This window comes from Ursus americanus, chromosome 26, assembly GCF_024610735.1.
Source record: "Ursus americanus isolate L20-20 chromosome 26, mUrsAme1.1.p, whole genome shotgun sequence".
In the NCBI taxonomy this organism is placed as follows: Eukaryota; Metazoa; Chordata; class Mammalia; order Carnivora; family Ursidae; genus Ursus; species Ursus americanus.
This window is the reverse complement of record NC_142152.1, coordinates 22180576-22190981: the sequence shown is the minus strand read 5'-3', so window position 1 is coordinate 22190981 and position 10406 is coordinate 22180576. Positions and strand designations below refer to the sequence as shown.

The following is a 10406-nucleotide window of genomic DNA, read 5'->3' as shown; positions in this document are numbered from 1 at the left end:
CACTCAGCTAGTAAGTGGCGTAGTCAGGATTCAAATCCAGACCACCTCCAGAGTCAATACTTTTAACTATGACACTAAATTATTATTTTTTAAAAGATTTTATTTATTTATTTATTTATTTATTTATTTATTTATTTGAGAGAGAGAGCACGAGCAGAGGGAGAAGCAGACTCCCCACTGAACAGGGAACCTGACACGGGCTCGATTCCAGGCCCCCGGGATCATGACCTGAGCCGAAGGCAGATGCTTAACCGACTGAGCCACCCAGGCACCCACCTATGACACTAAGTTCTTTATGCGTAACCAAAAGTCTCTTTACGATGTAGATCCATTTCCTTTCTAACCCCTATGGGAAGATAGAACGCAAGGGGTGCAAAATAATATCTATTATTCTATGGGCCAGGCATTATATTTCTTGCAATAAGCCTACGAAACAGGAATTATTAACTCTATTTTAGAGAATTTGGCTCCCAGAGTGGCTAAATACACAAGGTTTAGCTTTCAGTTATTGGCAGAGTTGGAACAAGACCAGGTTTCCTGACTCTTAAGGAAGTACTCTTTAAAGGAAATCGTACAGAAAACCCTGATTAGGGGCAGATGTGAAGGGCAAAGAGACATCCGAATTATTAAGGAATGTGTTAATGTACGCAGCGTATTAAAGAATGGTGAGAGAATGCTAAAAATGCTGTTCTATAGATACGCACATAGGCATTCGCTGATTAAATAAAGGAGCCCGGTGCCCGCCTTGGATTCACATCCCAGAACTTACCCCGAGGCAAGGACAGAGAGGGCGCCACCTGTCCGGGAGAACCCGGGAACCCGCTCTGGACACTAGGGCTCAGCCCCCTTCCTGTCCTCACATTCTAATTGGCCTACTTCTTCCTGGGCCCCGCCTCCTCTGCGTGGACCAAGAAGCTGCCAAACCCTACCCAGACCCCTCGACATCCCCGAGCCGCCTTTGCTGTCGCCCGTGATTGGCCAGACAGCACCATGGGGTCCGCCTCCTTCTCCTCCAGATTGGCCAGCAGTCCTTAGGCTCAAGTCCCTCCTGTCCGGCCCCGCCCCGTTTCTCTTTGGCAGCCGGGCCTTGGGCCAGCCACCGCCTCCGCGGGAGTGGGCCCCGCCCCCCTGTGACGGCCGGGCTGGTAATTGGCGGCGGCGCGCAGCCATTTCCGGTTTCGGGGAGGTGGGTGGGGTGCGGAGCGGGACTGGAGTCGCCGCTGCCTGGGCCGCCGCCTACAGAACCTTCCTTGCGCCTGGTGATACCGGGACGATGCGGCCGGGGCCCGGAGGCTGCTGCTGCCGTCGCCCGGTGCGGGCGAACGGCTGCGTGGCGAACGGGGAAGTGCGGAACGGGTATGTGAGGAGCAGCGCCGCTGCCGCCGCAGCCGCCGCGGGTCAGGTATGGTGGGACCGGGCGGCCGGGCTGAGCCGGAGGTGGCGGGCGGGGACTCCGCGAGCTGAGCCCGTGCGGAGCCGGCAGAGGGGGTGGCCGGGCGGGGCGAGGTCGCGGTGACCGTCCGCGGGGGCGGGTGCCGGCGCCGGGCACGGCTCAGGTGCGCTGGCGGCGGTGTCTTGGCCCTGACCGGGCCTGCCCAGAGCGGGAGGTTCAAGGGCGGCGTAGGGGCTCCCTCGTGTCTCCGCGTCTTGAGGTCTTTCTCCTTTCCTCCGGAGGTTTGGGCTCTGCTCCAAGCTCGAGTACCTTCCTCCCCCTGATCTGGCCAGAAATGCGGGTCCGTCCCCCGGGGAGACAGGGAGTGACCCCGCGGACCCCGGGAATATCCACTCGAGGGCCCTTGGTTCTTCCTTTCGAGGTTCCTTCCTCATGTCCTCGAGGTGGTTGCTTCCTCTTAGAGTCCTGAAACCCTTCAAGGAAAACCATCCTCGGGGTCCTCAGCAAGCAAAGAAAGTTAGGAGGTGGTATCAGGCGAAAACACACCCAAGTGTCTTCCTACTACATATCTTCCCCTTCTGCAAGCAAGGCACTGGACCACACATCTGGCAGTGAACCGGGTCTGGTGCCTCTTACTCAGCCTGTGGTGAGACCCTCATCCCGGGCTCCAGATTGAGTTAGGAACCCAGGTGGTGACTTGTGATGAGTCTCCATACCAGTTAACCAAGGCTGAATCACCAAGTCCAGGGAGTTCTGAAATACTTTGAAAAGCTTTGAATTGAAGACAGTAATTAGTAACAGCCTTCCAGTTCTCTGGATGTCCGATATCCTGAAATGTGTTTTTAAAGACAAGACGAGCTGGTTAAAAAGATTAAAAGATCAGTGTTGCTGGAAGAGAGTGTTGTGAGATTTGCAATTGACTTTAATACTTTAAAATCCCGTTTAGATATTAAGGGAAACGTTTTCTTGCCCCAAAGTCATCTGTTCCCAGAAGTAATGTGACTATTGTGATTTAATTTGACTTTAGTATAGATAGCTAGCTGCCTCCTCCCCCAGTCATTAGATGGGATAGATAGGCCTATTACTTTTTGGTGTGAAACAGAAAATAAAGCATTCCTCTGGGTCATGTTGACATAGTAAGGCTATGAGAGTTGGTGGGAAAACACATAAAAGAGACTTGACTTCCCCTGAAGTTGTAAGGTGGAAGGCACCGTAATGCACAGATTCCAAAGATTTATTTTCATTTTAAAGAAATAATTGAGTGAGAGAGGAAGTGTAAGCACACTCTCATTATTGGTTGTGTAAGGGGTTGTTTTTTAGCAACATAAATGGCTAATAAGACAAAATTGCTGTGGTAGAGATTATAACAGGGAAACCTGACGGGTAGGAGTCAGAAAATACATTGCAGATGAAGGACTGGATTATGATTTTTTAAGAGGGAAAAGAAAGTCAAGAGAAAGGTGTTCACACTTCAGAGGTATTTTGTGTTCAGGTGCTCTTTTCACTTAACATAAGAGTTACGTTCTCATTTAATACTAAATTCCTCCTCTAATCTCTAACAGTCTAGCATTTGTAGGTATGATATTTCTTCAGAGGTTGCCAACTAATAGGAAGATGAAGACACATCAAGCTGCTAAAGTGAAATTTTAAAAATCTGTATGACTCTAGCATCTGGCTGACTTTTTCTAGTGTATTTTGGTGAAAAATTCCACTCAAGGCACTATGGTGGCATCTGGAAGACTGGTCTACTAGAATGCCTGAAAAAATGGTTAGGGCTCCAGTATCCCTGCTAGAAAACTCTTGGTCACAGTGTGTTTAAAACGAGGACTTTAGGAATATAGCTTTGTACACGGATATGAGGAATATTATCTATTAGTTTTGGTTTTTGTTTTTCTTAAGCAAAGGAGAGGCTTTGGTAACTTCATTGGAGCAGGAGTATCTTTAATTGTTTTGTTTCAATTAAAGTGATAGTACACCAACCCCTGTTTATTTTCCCTCACTTTCCGGGGGAAATGTTGCCAATGATGCCATAAAAATACACATAAGATGTTAAGTGTGCAGGGGTGTGTCATCTTTTAACTAAAGTATAAATTCAGAGTGTTTATTTTTTTAAAGATTTTATTTATTTATTTATTTGACAGAGATAGAGACAGCCAGCGAGAGAGGGAACACAAGCAGGGGGAGTGGGAGAGGAAGAAGCAGGCCCATAGCATAGGAGCCTGATGTGGGGCTCGATCCCATAACGCCGGGATCACGCCCTGAGCCGAAGGCAGACGCTTAACCGCTGTGCCACCCAGGTGCCCCATAAATTCAGAGTTTTTAAACCTGGGTATACATTCATTTCCTCACACATCCCAACATTTGTCTTTTAAGGAACACAAGAGAAGTTAGAAACTTCTAGGATTCTTTTACAATCTCAAGAGTTGCAGTGTTTGAAGGGATGAAGATCCGTGCTTGTCCTTTGTTGGATTTGGGTTTAGAGTTTGAGTAAATAGATCCTGTGGTAGAATGGGCATGTAAAACAATCAAATGTTGCTGTTTTTGTTTTCTGGTTTTTTCCTCCATTTTTTTTCTTATTGTGGTAAAACGCACACGACATAAAATTTACCATCCTAACCGTTTGTGAATGTACGGTTCAGGGGCATTAAATGCATTCATCATGTTGGGCAACCATCACCACCATCCACTGCCGTAACTTTTTTCATCTTGTAGAACTGAAACTCTATACTCATTAAACATAACTCCCCATTCTCTCCTCCTGCCCTTGGCAACCACCATTCTGCTTTCTTCCTCTATGAATGTGACTCCTGTGCGTACCTCATATAAATGAAATCGTATTTTTCTTTTTCTGTCTGGCTTATTTCATGTAGCATAATGTACTCATGGTTCATCCATGTAGCAGTGTGTATCAGAATTTCCTTCCTTTTTTTTAAAAGATTTTATTTGTTTGAGAGAGAGAGAAAAAAACGGATGGAGGGGAACAAAGGGAGAGGGAGAAGCAGACTCCCACTGAGCAGGGAGCCGAGCAGAGGATTTGATCCCAGGACTCTGGGATCATGACCTGAGCCAAAGGCAGACCGATTGAGCCACTGAAGCGCCCCAGAATTTCCTTCCTTTTTAAGGCTGAATAATATTCCATTTTATGTACATACCACATTTTACTTAGCTGTTTATTTGTCCGTGGACACTGGGGTTGCTTTCAGGGCTTAGGTATTGTGAATAGTGCTGCTTTGAACATGGGTGTAGAAATAGCTCTTCAAGACCCTGCTTTCAGTTCTTTTGGATATATACCCAGAAGTGGATTTGCTGGATCATATGATAATTCTGTTTTTAATTTTTTGAGGAAATGCCACACTGTTTTCCACAGCAGCTAAACCATTTTACCTTCCCATTAATAGTGAACAAGGCTTCCAATTTCTCCATATCCTTACCATTTGTTATTGCTTTCTTTCTTTCTTTCTTTCTTTCTTTCTTTCTTTCTTTCTTTCTTGCACACTAGCTGTGATAATAGGGAAAGATATGCATATATGTTTCTGCTTCTAGTTCCTGGCACAGAGCTCCTAAAACTTGTGTAATTTCCTAAGTGATAGGAATACTAGGAGCATCTTTTGTTCTAATATTTAGTCTTTGACTCTTATTCCTGACACAGAGTTCCTAAATCCCTTGCAATTTCGCTGGTGATAGCAGTGTCTTTTGTTCTAATGAGGTGACTCTGGGTGGGCTCCTGGATGGGGGCTGCTCACCAGAAAGACCAAGCCATGTTTAGAAGCCTGGAATTGTCAGCCCCACCCCGCATTCTCCTGAGAGTGGAACGGGGCTGGAAATGAAGTTAATGATTGCTCATGCAGATGTCATGAAGCCTCCATAAAAATCCCCGAAGTACCAGGTTGAGAGAGCTTCCAGGTTGCCGAACACGTGGAGATGTTAGGAGAGTGGCATGCCCCTTCCCACACACCTTGCCCCCTGTGCACCTCTTCCATCTGGGTGTTCATCTGTATCCTTTATTATATCTTTTTATAAGAAACTAGGAAACAGTAAATAAACAGGTTTCCTGAGTTCTGTGAGCCATTCTAGCAAATTATCAACCAGAGGAGGAAGTGGTGGGAACCTGATTAGTAGCTTCTGGGTTAGAAGCACAGGGGACGACCTGGACTTGCGACAGGCATCCCAGGCAGGGGTGGGGTGGGGAGCAGTCTTGTGCGACCAAGCCCTTCACCTGGGGATCGCACATTATCTCCAGGTGGAGTGTCAGAATTGAGTTAAATTGACACCAGCTGGTGTCACAAAAGTGCTTGTTGGAGTGGAAACCGCCCCCACATTAGGTGTCAGAAGTGCTGTGAGTGTGGTACCTCTGTGAGAGTATAGGGGAAGCATCATAGGAGTATTGGGTTTTGTTTTTTACGGCAGCCATGTGTAGACATTACTATTTTTTAATGATGACAGTAGACAGTTTTCACAAGGAAGAGGAGCAGTAAAGCAGTAATTTTTCCTCCCTTGCCATTCAGAGGAGAGTAGGGTCAGCCTTTATTTGAGGTAAAGGGTGGCAGTTAGCACTGGGGAAACTTTGAAAGAGTTAAAATGGAAAGCTTTGGCAGAATTAGAGCTGGAAGAAACCTTTAGGGGTTTATGTAATTCAGTCCTTTTATCTCTTTGTAGGACTTTATTAAAACTAATCTTGATAGATGATTCTATCCTATTTTTAAAGACCTCTAGAGGCTTTGCAGGAAATTTTTTTCAGCAGCATGTTGCAGCGTTCAGTGATTTTAATTACAAGATTTTTTACCATGGATTTAACGTTTGATTAAATACCATATTTTGGTTGCACCTGAAATATAATACTGTCTGTTTTTACTTTTAGAGCTCCTTGTTTATAGCACTTTTTTTTAGATCTTCCATTTCTTTATAGAACTTTTAAGATTGAGACATGCATTTTACCTTCCTTAGTTAGCAAGTATTGAAGGAAAGAAACTGTCTGTCTTTGAGACTGTTCTGAGCCTAAGTTTCTTCCCTTTAGAAGTAGTTTTAATGACCTATTAGAATGACGACGGCCTCCTAGCTGCCAAAATAAGTTACATTCTAAGGAGGACTTGGGGCACAAGTCACGTTCTTTAGGACAAGCAAAGTTGAAAGAAAAAAGAGCTGGTCCTGCTACTTGCACTTTGAAGGAGGCAAATGAATAACTAATGAAGGGTGATTTACTAAGTAGCTACTAGCTTTTGTTTCCACTGAGAGGAAACAGTAACGGTGAAAAGAAGTTAGTTATGGGACAAGAACTGGAGGAGTATCTAGAATGGCCTGGATACCTGTTCAGGTTTTGAAGGCCTGACGAGACTTCCGAAGACCTCAAGGCTTTGCAAAAATAATGTTGTAGCTACAGCTGTGGGACTAGATTTTTGTTTTGAATGCTTTTTGTTTCAAGGAGAACATTTCAAATCTTGCTAGCTGGATCTGAAAGATTCCAGAGTCATCTGAGGTACTCAGGAATTATTTTTAATAAAAATTCTTGGGAAATGAGACCAGTATTTAATATATAAACCTCTGTGTTCTTAAGATAGTATTTTAAAACTTGCATATTCAGAGAAAGAAGACTTGCCCACTTTTTAGGGTTGGCCGAGGTGCCCTAGAAACTTCATAGTGCTCTGGGCACGATAGTTAATTGGTTGAGATTCAATTACATTCAGTTTTTTGAAAGAAAGAAGTAGTGTGTATTGGCAGAATGGGCAATTGAGAGGGATGGGTAGAGACTGTGTTTGCATTCTGAGTGGGTGTGCCTTACTTGATTAAATACATGGTTTGTGGCCTCAAAAGTCAGTTGCCTTCTGAATAGCTTCTAAGAAGGCTTCCGTAGTATAATTTATAGTTTGTGACTGTTTAAGCAAGTCCTTGCTCTTACACACATTTAATCTCAGAAAATTTATCATTTGTCTTTAAGGCTGCCTTCAAGACCCATTATAAAGGTTAAGGTTGCTATTTTTCCATTTGTTCTAAAATTTTTTGCTTCTGATTATGAAAAACAATACATGTGTATTACAGGACCCTAAAGGATTGAGGTAACCCCTGGTGTTGGGGGTTAATTTTTTTAATGGGGTTTGTTTTACCAGTCCTCTGCTTTCTGATAATTTCTAAGTATAGTGAAATACGCAGTTGTACTGACACTATGGGTATGACCCAGCCTTACTCCAAATAACACTTACCGAGGTTGAGGAAAATACTCAACAATTTTTGTAATCTAGGAAGGTTTAGAAACTATTGTGTAGATAAGTACTGACCTCTCAAATGTGAAGGTTTTGACTTATTCTAAAATAAGCCTCTTGCTGCCTAATTAGTAAGCCCTTTCAGCAAACATCTGAGATTTTACTGCAGTACTACCCTTTAACCGCAGGGCATATGTTCCATGATCACCAGTGGATGCCTGCAACCATTGTATATAGTGGATAGTTCAGAACCCTGTGTATATATTTTTTTCTATACATGCATACCCATGATAAAGGTTAATTTATAAATTAGGCACATTAAGAGAGTAACAACAATAACTAATAATAACAAAGAAAACTATAACAATATACTGCAATAAAAGTCATGTGAATGTGGTCTCTCTCAAAATACCTTATTGTACCGTACTTACCCTTCTTGTGATGATGTGAGAGGATAATAAGCTTACATGATGAGATGAAGTGCGGGGGATGACGTAGGCATTGTGACATAATATTAAACCTACTCTTGAGCTTTTGATAATACATTAGAAGGAGGATCATCAGCTTTCAGACTGGGGTTGACCATGGGTAATGGGGGGACTACTGTATTTGCATTGTGCCTAGTATGTAATAGGAACTCAGGAAATCTTAGTTGAAGGAATGGATGGTGATAGTTGAAGCTGTGCAAGTTGGTGAAGCAGACAGAAGATGGCATTAAGCAAGAAGAGGAAGCACGAAGGATATAATATTGGGGAATCGAATGTTACTGGAAGACACACACACTGCTGAGGAAGGTTGATTGTGAGAGAACAGAAGCATTAGGAAGTGGTATGAGAAAGCCGTAGGAGAGGGAGGCCGTTTCAATTAGGAGGGGTAAGCAACATCTTGGTGGTGGGAAACCAAAGATATAATTATAATAGGTACCCTTTACTGTGACCAGGACCTCTCCCAGCTTCTTCACCTATCTGGTCTTCACAGGGGCCTTGCAGGGCAAATATTATCACCATGTTCTAAATAAGACTGAATTCCAGACCATTTAAATAACTGTCCCAGTTAGTTAGTTGGTAGAGCCTGGTTTATCTTACTCTATTAAGCCACTGGATTTGGCAGTTCAAAAATTACTGGTAACATTTGAGGAGTTTAAATTAGATATGCCACAAGTTATGCCACAATCTGAACATATATTTCCAGAAGTGCCCTCTTTTTTCTACAGGCAACTTTTGAAAAGTAGGGAGTCCACATTTTTTCTTGCAATCAGGATAAATTCCCTACTTTTTGTCAGTAAGTATCTCCTAAGGAATGGACTGAAAAGTGCTTCCAAAGCTCGCTGGAAAACAAACATATTTTGACATTACGATTTTCCTGTTTGAAAACTCAGAAACGGAGACGCCCAAGTATATGTGCCCTGGCACGTTTCAGTTCAGCGGCGCCCTGTGTACTCGGGCAGCAAGGTTCTGCCCCGGGGTCACTGTTCTCCCCTGCCACCCACATCTGCGGGGTAGCCCCTCCCGATCTCCAGATAAGCACCGGGGCCTAACAGCCGGATGCCGCAGTCAGGAGATCCGAGCATGAGCGCAGCTCTGCCACAGATCCTGCTGCTTGCTTGGAGCTCTCTTCACTTCAGCGTGTGCTGGGCCTATAACACCATGCCCTCCACGCTGGTTCTGGAGTGGACAGCGCGAGAGGCTACCCGGTTAGCATCAGTTTCCCTTCTCTGCGGATAATCTCTTGTTGGGGGGGGGGGCTGGTGGTCACAGCTGTGCAGTATGACCGTATTCCTGGAGCCTAAGTGACCGACACGGGGGTGAGCACCTATGCCAAAACGAACCCAACAACCCTCTTGGGATTTAAAATTTCCAGGGGGAGCGTTTGTCCTTAAGGAGAATAGTATCTGTGTTATACTCCTCATCAGAGTTTACATATCTGAAAAGGTTTGCATTTTTTCAGTTTTAACAACAAGTATTTCTTGAACATTTGCATATTTTCAATAAAATTTAAAAGGTACACATGTAGTGTTTCTCTTTTTTTAAAGATTTTATTTATTTATTTGAGAGAGAGCATGAGTTGGGGCAGGGCAGAGGGAGAGGAGCAAGCAGACTCCCGTCTGAGCCGAGAGCCTGAGGCCAAGCTCCCTCCCAGGACCCCACCTAGATCATGACTTGAGCCCATGACCTGAGCCGAAATTAGATGCTTAGCCAGCTGAACCACCCAGGTGCCCCTGTAGTGTTTCTCTTGTAAAGTCAACATACTTTACGTGCAGTTTTATCTGAAAATACTGGAGTTAGAAAAACATCATACTTGCAGAACATTAAACCAACACATTAAAGTATAAAGAAAATAAGTATCTCCTGAAATTCTACAACCCAGAGATAACTCACTGTTACATTTTGATGTATATTCTGCCAGACAAATAACACACACACACACACACACACACATACAAATATATATATACATTTATATTTGTGTGATAGGGAGGGGGTACAATTTTACATAGAAGAAATTGCTTAATATCTTTTTTTTTTTTTGCTTAGTATCATTACTATATCCTATCACCAATCAATAAGACAAACATCATTCTTTTAAGGGTTATGTAAATTCCATAATATGAATCTATAGTGTAATTTATTTAATGAATCCCTGTGCATAATATGTAGACTTTCCCCGGAATTTTCAATATGTGAACACTTTATACATCTCCACTCTTGATTTTTTCACAAGGATAAATGCCTAGAAATGAGATCGTCATTCAAAAAATGTATGTGTATATGTATGTGTGTATATATATGATTCTGATCAGAGTCAGAATATCATTTTAA

At 43.5% G+C, this 10406-nt stretch overlaps 1 protein-coding gene across 1 annotated transcript in view; it reads left to right on the top strand.

The window, feature by feature from the left end:
* The first annotated feature begins 1187 nt into the window (after positions 1-1187).
* Positions 1188-10406, top strand: part of SPTLC2 (serine palmitoyltransferase long chain base subunit 2) — a 96856-nt gene continuing 87637 nt past the window's right edge. The window contains exon 1 of the mRNA XM_045807723.2: positions 1188-1402. Within this exon, the coding sequence (XP_045663679.1) occupies positions 1274-1402 (129 nt within the window). The 5' untranslated portion in view covers positions 1188-1273. The remainder of the gene's footprint in view (positions 1403-10406) is intronic.